This window comes from Schistocerca nitens, chromosome 2 (assembly GCF_023898315.1).
Source record: "Schistocerca nitens isolate TAMUIC-IGC-003100 chromosome 2, iqSchNite1.1, whole genome shotgun sequence".
Lineage (NCBI taxonomy): Eukaryota > Metazoa > Arthropoda > Insecta > Orthoptera > Acrididae > Schistocerca > Schistocerca nitens.
This window is the reverse complement of record NC_064615.1, coordinates 777,281,567-777,299,783: the sequence shown is the minus strand read 5'-3', so window position 1 is coordinate 777,299,783 and position 18,217 is coordinate 777,281,567. Positions and strand designations below refer to the sequence as shown.

General features: G+C 37.9%; 1 protein-coding gene across 2 annotated transcripts in view; it reads left to right on the top strand.

Moving 5' to 3' along the window:
* LOC126237023 (serine/threonine-protein kinase mTOR) overlaps positions 1 to 18,217 on the top strand; it is a 281,416-nt gene that overhangs the window by 114,800 nt on the left and 148,399 nt on the right. For both annotated transcript variants that reach the window (XM_049946767.1, XM_049946766.1), the window contains exons 16-19: positions 3,632 to 3,768; positions 4,886 to 5,083; positions 5,536 to 5,703; positions 13,518 to 13,886. In XM_049946767.1, the coding sequence (XP_049802724.1) occupies positions 3,632 to 3,768; positions 4,886 to 5,083; positions 5,536 to 5,703; positions 13,518 to 13,886 (872 nt within the window). The remainder of the gene's footprint in view (positions 1 to 3,631; positions 3,769 to 4,885; positions 5,084 to 5,535; positions 5,704 to 13,517; positions 13,887 to 18,217) is intronic.

Genomic DNA, 18,217 nt, shown 5'->3' with positions numbered 1-18,217 from the left:
CTACTCTTGTGATTCTTTAACAGACTATTCACTATTACTATCTCAAATGTGTTGCAGAACTCAAGAAGTCTTCCTCCTCTCTCATTTCTACTACTAAGCCCATATCCTCCCATAACCATTTCTTCTATTCTTTCCTCTACAACTGCATTCCAGTCCCCCATGACTATTAGATTTTCAACTCCCTTCACATACTGAATTATCCGTTCATTATCCTCAAATAACTTCTGTATCTCTTCATCTTGTGATTGCAGATTCAGCTTGTATATCTGAACTATTGTCAGTTCTGGTTTGCTGTTGATTCTGTTGAGAACAACTCTATCACTGAGTTGTTCAAAGTAAGTCATTCTCTGCCCCACTTTCCTATTCATAATGAATCCTACTCCTGTTGTATTGTTTTCTGCTGCTGCTGATATTATCCTATACTAATCTGACCAGGAATCCTTGTCTTCTTTCTGCTCACTTCACTGAACCCCCTACATCTAGATTGAGTCTTGGCATTTCCCGTTCAGATTTTCTTCCTTCCCTACCGTTTTCAAACTTCTAACATTTCCCACCCCGATCTGTAGAATGTTACCCTTTCGGTAGTTACTCAGTCTTTTTCTCATGGTCACCTTCCACTTGGCAATCCCCTCCCAGAGACCCAAATGACGGACAAATCTGGAATCTTTTGCCAATGGAGAGATCATCATGACACTTCTTCAGTTACAGGCCACGTGTCCTGTGGATATACATTATGTGTCTTTAAGGCAATGTTTTCCTTTCCCTTCTACATCCTGATGATCAAATTTATGGGCACTTTCCCACTTCAAGGACAAGAGAGTGCCCTGAACCTCTGTCCACTTGTCCACTCTCTTTGACAGTGCAGTTGGCAGAATGAGATTGACTTCTTATACTGGATGACGTAGGCTACTGTTGCTGATGATTTTTTTATTCAAAATTTAAGCAATGGTGAGATTTGAGCCCAGGACCCAGGAAGTTTTGATAAGTAGTCAGAGACACTAGCCCTAGACCATCGGTTGCACACCTGCTACCTAACATTAACTTTTCCCTTCTCTCTTCCGTCCACACCACTCCCTCTCCATCCAGACCATGTAACGGCTTCTCTCACCACCTCTCCTGCCGCTTCCCCCATGCAGACATTCTCTATCTCTCTCCCTTCCTCCCTCTCTCCCCCTCCCTCCCTCCCCCTCTCTCCCTCTCTCCCCATCTCCTTCCTCTCTCTCCCTCCCTTTCTCTCCCGCCCCCCTGATTCTCTCTCCATCCCTCCCACAGTCCCCCCCCCCCTTTTCTTCATCTCCCCAATTATCTCTTCCCTCCCTGTCTCCCTCTTCATCTCCACCTTCCTCTACTTTCCTCCCCTCACTACCCCCTCTCTGTCTACCACTTATATGCTCTACCATCTCAACCCCTTTCATGTTTTTGTGCAGCTGCTGAGTTATCTGTTGAAAAACCTGCCTCACACTATCGCATTACCCCTCCTTGCCTCGTGTATCTTCCACACCCCATTCCCACCTCCATCTGCCCAGGCAACTGCTCTCAGCAATTGATTATCAACAGTCAGTTTCACCGCGGATGTGGGTGTACATGTCTGGATGTCTGTTTGGTTGGTGTCTGTGAATGTGTGTACTTTTGCTAGAGAAAGAGCCAGAGCTTGAAAGCTAATGTAAATACTGCTTTTTGTAGCCTGTTTCTATGTGCCATACATCAGTCAACTATAGGTGATTGATTGCATTTTATCATTAGTATTATTTGAGTAAGTAGTGTGGAAACAAGTTCCAACTATTTTTATGCTTCCTTACCGGTGGTAATTATTAGTGTTACTGGGTGAACTTCTGTTTGTGTTTGACAGTTCAAATTATTCAATACTATCTACATCTACATCCATACTCCGCAAGCCACCTGACGGTGTGTGGCGGAGGGTACCTTGAGTACCTCTATCGGTTCTCCCTTCTATTCCAGTCTCGTATTGTTCATGGGAAGAAGGATTGTTGGCATGCTTATGTGTGGGCTCTAATCTCTCTGATTTTATCCTCATGGTCTCTTCGCAAGATATACGTAGGAGGGAGCAATATACTGCTTGACTCTTCGGTGAAGGTATGTTCTCGAAACTTTAACAAAAGCCCATACCGAGCTACTGAGCGTCTCTCCTGCAGAGTCTTCCACTGGAGTTTATCTATCATCTCCGTAACGCTTTCGCAATTACTAAATGATCCTGTAACGAAGCGCGCTGCTCTCCGTTGGATCTTCTCTATCTCTTCTATCAACCCTATCTGGTACGGATCCCACACTGCTGAGCAGTATTCAAGCAGTGGGCGAACAAGCGTACTGTAACCTACTTCCTTTGTTTTCGGATTACATTTCCTTAGGATTCTTCCAAATCTCAGTCTGGCATTTGCTTTACTGACGATCATCTTTATATGATCATTCCATTTTAAATCACTCCTAATGCGTACTCCCAGATAATTTATGGAATTAACTGCTTCCAGTTGCTGACCTGCTATTTTGTAGCTAAATGATAAGGGATCTATCTTTCTATGTATTCGCAGCACATTACACTTGTCTACATTGAGATTCAATTGCCATTCCCTGCACCATGCGTCAATTCGCTGCAGATGCTCCTGCATTTCAGTACATTTTTCCATTGTTACAACCTCTCGATACACCACAGCATCATCTGCAAAAAGCCTCAGTGAACTTCCGATGTCATCCACAAGGTCATTTATGTATATTGTGAATAGCAGCGGTCCTATGACACTCCCCTGCGGCACACCTGAAATCATTCTTACTTCAGAAGACTTCTCTCTGACTATAATGTCAGTTGCACCACCTGGATTATGTGAGATATAAGGGTTTCTGTAACCTTTTTTGTAATTTATATTAAATTATTTTGAATCTGTTTGGGGTTATGCAGATGGGAAAGTGTGGCCAAGTACTGTGTGGATGTGTATCCCACTAAAAGAAAAAATGTTTAGAGTTCAGTAAAAAAAGAAAAAGAAGAGTGGCATGTTAACTTGAATTAGACCATTAGCTGGAGTCACAAATGATGGTAATAAAGTTTATGCTTTTCTGCACACTCAACATCATGCATTGTCTGACAGCCAGTGAGTGTTCAGTGGGGTTCTGAGATCTCTGTTGTGAATATCACAGCAGGTGTGATCTTTAAACATGGTTGTTCGAGTTATTTAATGAATTTTTATTCCATTTGGTGCATGTTGTCTTAGCTGATGATGGTGCTAAGTGACACATTCTACATAAAGAAGTGAGAACCATAATTTGCAGGATATATGTTCTTTTCAAGCACAAAACCCCTCTATGTGCATACCGCAAATGCCACTTGGAATCTGCAACACTGCAATCTCCATCCGTACTTCGACCTGTGCAGACTGCTTTCATTTGTGAATAGGCTATAGTACATCATTGTGATGTCCAATTTAAGTTTTTGGTTAATGACTGCTTTCTTTTATTTCAGTGTGATAGTTTGTTATTTTATAAAAACCATCCATGTTCATTGTAATTAAATGCATTTATAATTTTTCTTGTTTTAATTTCTTAAATGTCATTACCTCCATGAGAAAATTCTTTGTATTAACAGAACAGCAAGCTTCATATGTATTTTTCTTTGTTACCGCAGACCTGTCCACTAGCGAAATGTTGGTGAATATGAGTTCCTCAACGCTAGAAGAATATTATCCAGCAATAGCTATAGCAACTTTGATGAGGATTATACGCGATCCAACACTGTCACAACATCACACAATGGTTGTGCAGGTAAGACAGTCTTCCATGAAGCCATTAAATTAGTATGTAATGCGAACAGTTCAGTGAAGTATACCACTTAACCCATATTTTAAATACTGTCCTAGCCTTAGTTTATGTCAAGAAATTACACTAACAAACTTTTTGATTGTTTGTACTTTCAGAGTAAAGACCATAAGGACAGCATTTGTTTTCAAATTGCTGGATGTCATATTGTTAAAAATTAAAATGATATTGTTTGTATTTATTATGTAAAAACCAAACATGTGCACCAGTTACTGTTTACATGAGCATGGAATGTAAATAATCTGCAATCACATGAACTCATATAAAATATGTTCATTTCATATACACAGTGCAGTATTGCAGGTACAACGTGTACATCAAGGACTGCATTCTGTTGAAAAAAATCAGAATGTGCAAGTAGCAAATAAATAAATGATTTTGCCTAGTCAGTCCTCGCCCAATTATGTGATACACTGTAACAGTATTTCAAGTTATATTATTACTACTTGTGCCACTTTAACACTTTTTTCTTTATCCTTTTTCCCTTTGGTTCATACAGCTATGAAAGTGTGAAAGCATTACATTTTACTCTGTATGCTGCTGTACATTCTGCTGTTACTTGTTTCAATTTTGGCAGCTTGTTGTCACTTTTTGTAATATTTAGATTGTGACTAGCAGAAAAATCTATCAGAAGTATAAGATTTGTAATATTTTACTTCATTGTATTGTCATTGACTCTGCTACATTTTTCATAGTACATAATATCATAGTAAATATATTTAAATATACCTCACCAATTGAACATATTTTAATACATTTATCATCATCGCTTGAACATTACACACACACACACACACACACACACACACACACACACACACACACACACACACAAACTGCTTAAACATTGTCACACTTAAGCAGTGTAGTAGAACGATATCTTAGTGTACTGCTTTATTTTTATGCTACTAACAAAAAATATATACGGTGTAATAAGTCCTATTATCTTATTTTGGGAATAATGAATATACCTGTAACTTGAAATAACTGTTTATCGGAACATGACAAACCACTGGGATTTTTCTTCTTACAAGTACTTATAAGCCTTATGGTTATATTTCAGGCTGTGACATTTATCTTTAAATCACTTGGTATTAAATGTGTCCCATACATTTCTCAAGTAATGCCAAGTTTTCTCAATGTGGTGCGGACAGCCGATGTCAACTTCCGTGAATTTTTATTCCAACAATTGGCAGTTCTGATAGCTATAGTCAGACAGCATATCAGAAATTACCTTGATGACATATTCACCTTGATAAAGGTATGTAAGTTCAGGTTTAAGGAATGTATTTAAGTTTAAGGGATGCATTTGGTTATAAATTTTAAAATTCAACTGACTGTAATCCATGTTTTACTGTGTGGCCAGATCTCTTATTTACATACCTTTTAAAATAAGTTTAGTATGAAGACAAATTCAGTTCCCATCTGCTGCTAAGACAACTTCTCTCAGCAGTTAGATCACAATCCCCAGAGAAAAATAGATAGTCAGGAAGATAGATAGAAGATAGAGGAGAGAGAGAGAGAGAGTGAGTGTGTTTATACATGTGTGTCCTGTGTACTGTGTATCAGCGTTCATCAGGAACAGAAATTTGATAAAGAAGATGAAGGTGGTTTTCAATGCCTCCTATATGCTATAAGTGATTGTTTGCTCATACCAATTTTTTTCTGCTGTTGTTATTCAACAAACATGGATGAAAGTGATGTATGTTTCAGGAATTTTGGACTATAAACAGTCCCTTGCAGACAACATTAATTTTATTAGCAGAACATATAGCTGTGGCTTTGGGAGCAGAATTCAAGATCTATCTTCCTCAGCTGATGCCTCAGATCCTTCGCGTTCTTGCACATGATGTGAGCAAGGATAGGGCTGTGACAGTGAAGGTAAATATGTTACTTTTGTATGAAAAAAAATTAAAAGAAACTATGCAAAGGGCAATATTTCCAATTCTTAGTATTGCTGACTTTTGGTGTTCTATTTTTGTAGTTGCTGTGGGATGTTAAAAGTTGCAGAAATAACGTCAGAGGTTTTTAATAAAGTATGCTTCAAGATACAGTGGAAAACTAAATTAGGAGCTTATGACGTTCGCCTGCTTTATTTCTTCGTTGATCATCTTCGGTGTCGACATACTGCATTGTGATACTGGCTGAAAAATGGGGGGGGGGGGGGGGGGATTTCAACACTGACTGCTGCAAATAATGTAGCCGACAGGTGCAAAGTTGCGTTTTACAATTCTTTACTTTCATTTACTTTCACTGTTCGCAACTCCGCAACATACGCAGTTAATATGGCCAGTCCACTGTTGTTTAATTTTCGATAAGCCCCATTAATAGTTTTCAGGCATACGTCAGCTTACTGCTACAATAGCTTACTGTTGAATATCTATGCACAGTAAAAACTGAACCACACAGTTCACAGTTCTTGCCACATAATACGGTAATGTTACACTTATTTCACATTTAAGTTGATGCATTGCTGTTGATCTAACCAATACGGGTTCCTCGTCTGAAACTTGGCTGTGGACTGACTGTCTCAGGATCAAAAATTGGTCATTTATATATAATCACAGTAATAGGTACTGAAACTATACATTGTTTGATGTTTAAGTTACAGAAATTACAATTAAAACATCACTCATTAAATTAACTGAATACATCAAAAAATTAAAATTCATTCCTTTTAACAGTTTCTTCTACTACAAGGGTTAGGCCGAATTATTTGTTTAAATGATGAAATTAACATATATATTTATGCAAACAATGCTTTTGACAAAACTGGTAATTACTTTGGAATTAATTAAGGGCTGGCTTTGCTAACATGTTTTTGAATAGAGCCAAATAAATACTTAAAAGATGCTAGTGTTTTGTCTTCCAAATGTTTATAATTAGTACAGAGTTTATATTTGTTTATAAGTCAACAACAGAATTTAAGTCACAAAACAATTATTGATTTCACCCTATAACAAAGATATTAACTAGGAATAGTTGAAATAAATCAGGAAATTAATTACATACACAAAACTAAGCACAAAATTAGATCTGGTGTTCTGTTCTTTAAAACTGAGGGCCAGCCTTTCTCTTTTATGAAAATGCAGATTATACTCACATATGTTAATGGTAATTAATGAAAAAATGAATGTTAAGGAGGCAGATCACAAAACAAGAGGGGAAGTAAAAGTATTCCAGCTTGCTTCATCACAAGCTATATGCAGTACCTTTATCTTGGACAAAAGAATTATTTATTTATTATTTATAGATTTTCTCAGCTCATGGACTGGGTGTTGTGTTGTCCTCATCATTATTTCATCCTCATCACTGGCATGCAAGTTGCCCAATGTGGCATCATCTGCAATAAGACTAGCACTCACTAGCCAAATTTCCCCGGATGGGGCCTCCCGGCCAACAATGCCATACGATAATTTTATTTTATCAAGTCCAGAGTAAAGGAAGCCATAGCCTCTTCAGTTCTGTGTCTCAACTCTGAAAAATTGTTAGTTAGTGACGGAAAGTAGACACAATCATGGCGTGAGGTCAGGTGAAGTTCACTTTTAGCCAGCGGAAAAGAGCTGCATCGTATTGACCTTTACAACAAATCCAGTGATCAGAGACTTCAGTGTTCAACCAGTCTCATACAAAGAGATGCCAGTGGGGAGGGGTACCATCTGATTTCCAAATAAAGTTTTAGGTTCACCTTTTAATTGGGTAAAGAGCCAGTCTTGCCATGTATCCATATAAGCCACACCTGTTATGGTAGCTTCAGTGAAAAAAAATTGTCTGTACACTTTACATCAGGACAAAGTGCAGAAAACATTTAATTTTAGGGAATCTCTTTGATAGTGCCCAGCTTCTTGAGGATGTTCTGACTGCAGATACGAACATTGTGAATACTTACTTTCTCACTTACATGAAAAGTTGCATCATCACTGAACACCTATTGCAACACTTCATTTGTAATGCTATTAAGTACACAATAGTAATCTGGCTTTAAAACTTGTACCAACTGTAAACGTTTTCTTAAAACCTTCCGTACTGTCGTCTTTGACAACTGAAGTTCAAGACTTGCTTTCTGAACAGACTTTTTAAGACTATGAAGGTAAGGTGCTCTGACACAGTCAACATCCTCTTCAGACACTTTCGGTTGTCCTATGCTTTTCCCTTGACACGCCCATCCAGTAATTTTGAATTGACTGTACCATTAGTGGATGTTTCTACCACATGGGGAATCTTAGTTAAACTTTAAATGAAACTCCCATTGAACTGAAATGACAGATTCGCTCTTAGCAAACTGCAGAACACAAAATGCTTTACACTCAGGGGTTGCCATTCAGCTGCAACAAAGCTTGTAGTTGATAATATCAAAGTTTATAGCTTGGACATTCTTTTATGGACAACCTTTATAATGCAATTCATTTTTCAAGAAGTTTAGAAAGTCAAGTAATGCCTTTTGCACATGTTGTTGTTGTTGTTTTTTTTTCCTCTAGAAGATGGTGATGATGAATGGATTATGGTAATTTATGGGTACATGTATTACATACTCAGCTTCAAACTCTGCATTACTCTGATTATCGTTCTGCAGCATCACAAGCAAAATTTTTTTTTTGTTCACCAACAGCCACATTTTTTCATATTAATGTATGGCATTTTGTCCAATTTAACTAGCAGAATTCTAGTTTTATCCTTGTTGATGAATCCTATCAAATAATTTATTATTGTTTTAATAATTATATTACTTGTATCTTATTTAGTATTGAGCCTGTATTTTGTCTTTTAATTCTGGACAATCACAGGCATTGCTCCCTTCTCAGAAGTGTGAAAAGCACAATATTTATTATCAACTACAATATTTTGCTAAAAACCACACAGCTTTCCGCCTTGAAACCCAGTGTGGAAATTCTACGTGTAGATATATAATGACTAAACGAGATTGACAATTATACATGTATATAGTGTAAATGATTTTTCAGTTACACTCTTTAACGGGGTGGGTAGGAATCCTACACGTGTGCGGTGCACTTGCTCGTGTGCAGTTAACGGGTATTCTGCGTGCACACAAGGGCAAGTTGACCACCCGCTTCTCTCCCCTCCCCACCATACTGTCTCTTCGCTCCTTCCTCCATAATGCATTTTGTTTCCTAGCTTGCTTTATTGAATGAAGGAATAAGGTTAGTAGGAGTGCTTGAAAGAAATCATGGTTTGAAAGAGTACCTATTACCTACGATACGTTTTATTTAATTATCACAGGTGGAGTTTACAATACGATTAATGTCTGGAACAAAATTTCTACGTACAGACAAACGCAAACAGTTACATAAATTTTCATCACTGATGTTTGATCTTAACCAAGACTTACTAATTTTCATAACAGAAAAAAAATCTCTCACAAACGTATGTCGAGCCAAACATTGACATTATCTTCGCGGCTTCACGAGGATACTCTTGCTGTGGAAAGTCGTGATAAAAGTCTATTACACGTCTTGCCAAAAGGAACTTGTCTTTCAGACGAGAATTATACTGTAGATCTATTAATTCCATTTGCAAATTGGGATGAATATTATCTACAGAAACAGCAAATGGTCTCGAGCACCATTCAAAAGCTTGAGATAAATATGATATATCCCCAAATCGCTTGAGAAATTCCTCTTTTATTGCACTAAGTACGGAAACATAGTCTTTGCAATTCTATTCTCGCACAGTAGACAGAGTAGGGAAATGCACTCCATTCCCTGATGAGAGCTGTCGTTCCCACAGCTCAAGCTTGTTATTGAAAGCTTGCACCTTTCCAGCCATTTCACAAATTAGCTGATTTTCTCCTTGCAAACTTGTGTTCAATGCATTCATGTGTCTGGTAATGTCCACTAAAAATGCAAGGTCGGCAACCCACTCTGGATCTTCTAACTTGGGACCGTACCTTCCTTTGTCCTTTAAAAACTGATTTATTGGTATTCTCAGCTCAAAAAATCTTTTGAGTACATTACTGCAGCTAAACCAGCGGCCTTCACTGTGGTATGGTATGTCACTTTACTCTTCCCCAATTTCAGCTAAATATGTGTCAAACTGTCTATGTGTAAGCCCATGGGATCTCAAATAATTAACTGCCCGAATAACCATTTGCATGACGTCCCCCAGTTTTGCTGCTTTTGCACAGAGTACTTCTTGGTGCAAAATGCAGTGGATGCTGTACAATGATTCTTCTCTATGCTGTAGCTTTTTTTCTTAGTAATCCAACAAATCCCATTTGTTCCCCTTTCATTGTAGGTGCTCCGTCTGTTGTCACTGACACCAAACGTTCCCAGTTTAAGCCAGCTGAATCGACAGGCTTTTAGGATGTCCGCACTGGTGGTCGTGTTTTTTAAAGATATCATATCTAAAAAAATCCTCTGTTATGTGCAGGGCAGTGTCCACGCCGCGGACATAAATCACTAATTGCGCGGTGGACTCATCAAGTGCGATGGAAAAAGCAATAAACTCCTGCACTGCACTCCTTAATTGACAGTAAACGTCACCTGCCATGGCATTTATATGACGACTTACAGTCCACTGAGAAAGAGTGATAGCTCGAAACTGATTTGCATTCAGTGGACAAAGTAAATCAGCAGCGTCATTGATGCACTCCTTTATAAACTCACCTTCAGCAAATGGTTATCCAGCTCTCGCTATATTAAGCGCAATCTTATAACTTGCACGTACTGCTGGGCTATCATTGTTGTCGTCCTGAAAAATTGAAAACAGTGCTCCATAAAATGCTAAATCAGTTAGATGAGAGACAAGACGAAAGAAAGTCGCAGATCTCTCGTGACAACAGCAACTTACATCACATTCATCTCGTATCGTCAGATCGCTCTTCTTAAGCTCAGTCAATTTCCTCATCTGCTCAGAATGTGACAATAAATTGTACTCGTCCTTGTGAAATTTATTATAATGGCATTCAATACTAAACTTCCGCTGACCAGCGAGAATACTGCCAGATAATTAAACATTTCGAATTTTCACATTTTTGCACAAAGAAAAAAATGATTCTCTCATTCCTTTTTAAAAGATAGCAAACCTCCACTTCTCTGTTTCCTTGATTCACTGAGCATTTTCTGGTTCTTGAAATACAATGTTCACTACGTAGTGGTCGCTTCGCATCAACGTCCGCAGCTTAGCCTGGCACTACACTACCGCAACCTGCCGGCTGTCGCCACTGCCCCGGTTGACGATTACATGCTAGCAGCACACGTGCAGTGCTGTGCACTCATGAGCCGCGTGCAGCGTTTGCCCACCACTGTTATAAAATGATATGATTTACTCAAGGAGACAAAACGACAGTGCTCTTAACCCTATGCTACCTCCACCAAAACTGAATTTATTGTGCAGTTTCTTTCCCTGTCACTCTAATAAAGCCTGCCAGCACCCATGCAGAATAGTAGGAAGCCCTTTACTTGGTCTTTATCAGGCAGTATTTTTTCAGAACTTAATGAAGCAGATATTTTGTGTCCTTTAGCTTCAAGTGCTTGACACGAGAGGATAAAGTGCGGTGTGGTTTCATCCCCCGCACCACTTAGTCTACACTTAAGGGCTTCTTTTTCTATGCAGATGTTTCCTGAAGTTCCCATGGCCAATCATTAATCCTGCCATCAGTTTAATTTGCCTCCTGTTCAAGACCACGATTGCAGAACATCTCTTAAAATGTGGTTTCGGCATCATTAGCTTGCAGTGTTTTCATTTCTGGAATTTAGTGCATGCTGCTCTCCTGACCTAGCTACATAGTTTTGATTTTACTATCACCTTAGTGATGGTTAAGACAGGTTTTCGTCCAACAAAAGGAGTTGTCGTGGCTTCCTATCAGCTTGTTCATTACCACTAACTCCTGAGTGACCCACAGCAGGTTTATCTTGTTACTTTCCCCTAGCCTCACAAGGGATTCATGGCATTCTGCAATGATCTATGACCTGGTTGCTCCGGCTGATAGAGATTTCAGAGTTGCTTGGCTGTCTGAATGAATGTAGATGCCATGATCCTTGTACCACATGGATAGATAATCCTCTGTGTGCACTTCGATAGCAAATATCTTCGCCTGGAGTACCACGGCCAACTTCCCTCAAGTGATTGCACTCTCTACTCTAGACTGCGCTCTGTATAACCTGGATCTAGTACCTTCATCTGGTTTTGATCCATCAATAAACAAGGCCATGTCCCCTGAACGGTATTGTGTTTCAGTCTTCTACTGCTCCCTACTTTTAGATGAAGCATTTAGTCTCTCTAAATGTGTCCACAGGGTTTTAGTCTCTAGGCTTTAGTTTTCAAAACAAAATTGAGGTCAACAGTCACCACATTTTGATGTTTTACTAGTTTCAGTTGGAGATTATTACAGCAATTAAAGTGATTACTTACTGACCAAGAAATTATCGAGTCAGATCCCAAACACTTACATTTTTTAAATTATTTTTGGATAGTGAAAAGTGTGTGATAAATTTGAAGATTTACTTTACTTTTTACAAAAAGTACAGGATAGTATAATAATATGCACAATAATAACACAATATGCAGTTATAGATAATCATAACACATATTGTTTCATGGTGTCATTCATGCTGCTTCATACCATTAACAAATTACACACACATGGCTTTTCGTGAATATGATCCAAGTTTCTATTCGTGCTATGTTCATACTTCAAAGTGTCTTTTATTCAGTAAGCATGGCACAGAAGATTGTTTTGTGTGTTTTGAATACTTTTATGACATTTCTCACCCAACAGATTGTCAAAACAGAGTTCAGGAAAAGACAGCCTGAATGATAATGTGAAACTATATGCATTATGATTATTTTTTATATATAAATTAATCCTAGTGACCTAAACTCTTTTGCAAAAGTTACTTTTGAGTGGCCCCAGTCTGTGTTAAAAACTGCATCGATCTCAGAGTGTCATCAGGTCAACTTCCCCTTGTCAAAATCCAGTAATATTATCATAAGAAACCATCAGTATTCATTCTGCTACTGCTATGTAGACTGAATAATTAGCTTTTGATAATCTTCTCCCTTCTGATAACCTGTGTTGGAATTAATATACTATTATTGTTACCGTTATTTTCATTATTATTATTATTATTATTATTATTATTATTTATAGAAGTCAGAGCTATCCCATTTAGGTGGGCAACTGCAAATGTTGCTGTCAGCTATATCGTACTTGCTGCCACAAGTGGCTTTTGTTGATATACCTGTCACATGTGCTGTGAAAAATTGACTGCATTTCATCAGAGTAGAGGGATGTTTTCCATATAGTATGTGTTTCTTATGGCAAGGAAGAGAAAGGAAAAACCTGTTACAACTTGAAATTGAACCAAACTTCTGCACCTTTATGTAGGAGACTTACAGGTTGACCATTCAGCTACAATGATGACCAGCAAAAATTTCTGTGTTACGGTTCTATGTAGTGCATCTATAACCGATAACAGTATATTTTAATGCAGAAAAACTTTTTTTTAATAGGTCTAGAATACACAAGGTTGTATTTTTGTTTAATATTTCAACTCATAATTCCTCATTCACCCATTAACAATGTAATATGGGTAAAATGACGTATTTCATTTGTGTCACTATTGTACCAGACTTTGACTCTGGCTGTGATTTTCTGTTGTCACTCTCTGTCCAACAAGTGTACATATGTCTGTCCCTGTATCATTGAATATTGAAATTATATTTCTTTGTTACAGCTACTCAATGCCCTTCAGAAGTTTGGAAATAATTTGGATGACTACCTGCATCTCATCTTGCCACCTGTTGTTCGGCTGTTTGATGCACCAGACTGTCCCACTCCAGTACGACGTTGTGCTCTTGAAACTGTGGATCACCTTGCTGACACACTTGATTTCTCTGACTTTGCCTCAAGAATTATACATCCATTAGTCCGTACATTGGATTCGTCACCAGAGCTTCGGGCAACTGCAATGGAGACACTCTGTTCCCTCGTCACACAACTTGGTCGCAAATACCAAATCTTTATTCCTCTTGTGCAGAAAGTTATTGCAAAGCATAAGATCTACAGCCAAAGATATGAGCTCCTCACTTGTAAAATTGTTACAGTAAGTACAGTTCTTTCAATTCTTATGGCAAAGTTCTGTTCTGAGATAAGTAATAGGCAAATATGTAGTGTTTGAATGTTACAACTATTCTGCATATTGATTTAACTTATTTAGATATATTTTACTAGTTGCACTTCTATATTTGATCATTTTTAGTGTTGCTTTTGAAAAGGATGTATAAAAAGTCAATGCTTGCCTGCGTATTGAGATGCTCAGTTCACTGTAGATTTGCCTGTTAATCTTAACAAAATTTGTCCTTTTCTGATCCCTTCATTTGTAGCTATGTGATTAATAAAATTAAAATTGAAGGTTGGTTTGACAGATCTGGAGAAGTTTGAAGAAGATGAGTCCACATATTCTGAAATCTGATTTTAGTATTATGTGCAATTTCTTTCGTTGTGAATGATATAAAAGTAACAGAAAATTTAATTTCAACAAGACAGGACTTGTAGAACACAGCCCATAATAAACCACTTTCAAGTATTTATTCATTTTGACAGACCTTTATGATTACCATAATAAATGACTCTCAAGTATTAATTCTTTATCATAGCATTTATGATTCCATGGGAGTTGTGACTTAGATTTCTAGGTTTTGATGTATTTAAAATATAGTCTGTAACATTTCATTCTTATATACACAATCTGATTGAAAGTACTTGGCCAGCCCTGTTAAATGTGGAATTCACCACTACATGTCATGAGAGGCAGATACAACAGTATAAAAGGAGGTGGGGAGTATTGTGTTGTCAGTGGAGACACAGTAACAGCAGAATGGGTCGCTCAGATAAGTTCAGGTGACTTCGAATGGGGAGTCAGTTTGAAGTCACCTGACAAGTGAAACTCCCCAGTGCACCTCTCTCAGATTTTGTGTTAAAATGGCCCAGTGGATAGCGCATTAAAAACTGAAGACAGGTCAAACAGGATAAAGGTGTACTGAACTGTTTGAAAACAAGCAAAATACAAACAGTTAACGGTCCAAGCTCAAGATGTGCAAAATCATGCTGCCGTGGTTGCGTGGTCATGGTGTTGGACTGCAAACCCAGAGATTCATGTTCAAACCCACCTCATGTCCTATTGAACTTTCCATCTGTTCACTGAAGAGTCTGTTCTCCTTCTGTAGTCTTGGCAGTTGTGATACTATACATGAGTTATAAAATATGAGTCATGTGGTAAGAATATATTACCATCACAAGTAAATGTGATGAACAGTGGGAGGAGGCAAGATGCTGCACAGACATCTGACAAAAATGAAAACAACAAATAAATGGGTGTGAAAAATTAAAACAAAGGAATCGAAGAGTCACAACTGCCAGAACAGAATGTAAGAGTCCTAACATGTGATACTTAGGTAGAACAAATAGGACGTATGTACTACAACTGGAGCTCCCATCCTTATATCTTGCAATTGCAAATGGTTGTTACACCACAACCAATGCACAAATTAGAATACAGCAAACAGACATGTCAATGACCAGATGGACAGTTCATAATTTTGTGAAAAAGTGTGTGTGTGTGTGTGCGCGCGCGTGCACGAAAGCACACACGCGTGCGTGCACTCACACACTCGCACACACACACACACACACACACACACACACACACACACACACACACTGTGATCAAAAGTATGCAGACACTTTGCTGAAAATGACTTACGAGTTTGTGGCACCCTCCATCGGTAATGCTGGAATTCAGTATGGTGTTGACCCACCCTTAGCATTAATGACAGCTTCCACTCTCACAGGCATATGTTCAGCCAGGTGCTGGAAGGTTTCTTGGGGAATGGCAGCCCATTCTTCAGAGAGTACTGCACTGAGGAGAGGTATCAATGTCGGTAGGTGAGGCCTGGCATGAAGTCGGCGTTCCAAAACATCCCAAAGGTGTTCTGTAGGTTTCAGGTCAGGAATCTGTGCAGGGCAGTTCATTACAGGGATGTTATTGTTGTGCATTATGAACAGGTGCTCGATTGTGTTGAAAGATGCAATTGCCATCACTGAATTGATCTTCAACAGTGGGAAGCAAGAAGGTGCTTAAAACATCAACGTAGGCCTGTGCTGTGTTATTGTCACACAAAACAACAAGGGTGCAAGCCCTTCCATGAAAAACATGACCACGCCATAACACCACCACCTCCGAATTTTACTGTTGACCCTAAACACGCTGGCAGATGACGTTCACGGGGCATTTGCCATACCCACACCCTGCCATCGGATCGCCACATTGTGTAGCGTGATTTGTCACTCCACATAACATTTTTCCAATGTTCAATCATCCAATGTTTACGCTCCTTACACCAACCGAGGCATCGTTTGGCATTTACTGGCGTGATGTGTGGCTTATGAGCAGCCACTCAACCATGAAATCCAAGTTTTCTGACCTCCCCCCTAACTGTCGTAGTACTTGTAGTGGATCCTGATGCAGTTTGGAATTCCTGTGTGATGGCCTGGATAGATGTCTGCCTATTACACCATAAGACCCTCTTCAGCTATCAGCAGTCTCTGTCAGTCAACAGGCGAGGTTGGCCAGCACGCTTTTGTGCTTTACATGTCCCTTCACATTTCCACTTCACTATCACATTGGAAACAGTGGACCTAGGGATGTTTAGGGAGTGTGGAAATCTTGCTTTCAGATGTATGACACTAGTGACACTCAATCACCTGACCATGTTTGAAGTCTCTGAGGCAAAGGGGTGACACACCCCGTATTAATGTCCACGAATAGGTGTCCAGATACTTTTGATCAGATGTTGTTCCTATTTATTTAAAACTTTTTATATTTAAATGTCTATGAAATCCTCCACATTAAGATCTCCATGGCTTTACATACCATTTTGTGCAGAAATATTAAATAATTCCAAGAATAATTGTACAAATCATTAAACAACACACTTCAGAACCTGTAAATGTTTTTACACAACTTTCATGTTTTACACTTTACATATATCTGCAGCACTTATGTACTGAGAAGTTCACCACTGAATTTTTAATTTATATTTCACGTTTTGCATGTTGTCTTGTAACTCAGTTAAAATAATGTTTGATTTGTTCTCTACAGAACATGAATGTTCTCTGCATGAATATTCATAGAAATACTTTCCTTAAAATACAATTAAAACCTTAAGATTAGCTTTGATTTTGGGTCATTCCATGTCAAGTCACCCAGGCCTTGACACCAACCATGTCAGATTTTGATGAAACTTCGTACAATTAGTTCTTTTATCATCCTGAAAGCACTTGTGAAATTTTTATGCTCTATCTCTTATAGTTTTTTTTATAAATGTTTAAAGTTTTTAGATTTGGCGTTGTTTCAGCAGTCGGAAATCGTAACTTAAACGTGTCCTCACAACTAAAAAAATTTGTATATTAAAGAATACTCAAGATATCAGTATGAAATTTTGGAATAAGTTTGTGTATTATATCTAAATGTTAAAAAATTACCTTAAAGATATATTAAAATCTTCCAAATGAAGAAAAAGTTACAAGTTTTTTAATTTTTTTTTTATCTAACGGGTGTTTGGTTTTACAAAAACTGCCATATCTAGAGTCTCAGACCTGATAGAAAGCTCAAATTTGTTTTAAAATACTCTTAATTGTATAGGCTATTAGATAAAAGAAAAATTATGTTGGCATTTTAACCTGTTTAATAGTTATCTCATTTTTAAAATAATATTAATTATATTTTAAAAATAAAAAGTACCAAGTTACTTAGACACCGAAAATAAGATTTTGTCTTCTTGGAGTAACAATGTATGCTTGGATTTTGTTTTGTTACTCCTGTGTTTTGAAGTAAAAAATTATTACAGTGTTAAATAGTGCTTGGATAGTATTTTATTAAGTTTATTCGAACTTTCAGTAAGTACTCTTACTTAGTTTACAGAGATTCTTTTCCAATATCCTATAAAAGTAACCAGAACAGTAATCAGACCAAAAGTGAAATCAGTATGTCAGATATTCAAACCTGTGGCGTAGGGTTATTTAAAAAAATCTGACTGTTTCCAAACAACCTACACACCTTCAAAAAAGTTACAACCGGTATCTGAATTGAGTGAGGAAGAAAAAGATTTGATCCACTTACAATCTGGAATTAATCTGTGTGAATTTAAGAATATATGTTCATACCACAGCTACTACTTTTTAAATGTTTTTGAAAAGTATCAAACAACATGTGTAGACCCACTAAAAAAACACAAAAAGCCCATCAAAAAATCATTGAGAAGTGTAGGCTTGGATCTTTCTAAACAATTACTGACAAAAAATATTAGCATAAAACCTGGACAAAAGCTTTGCTCAACATGCCGTGACTTTTGTGAGGGAAAATTAAGAGTTGAA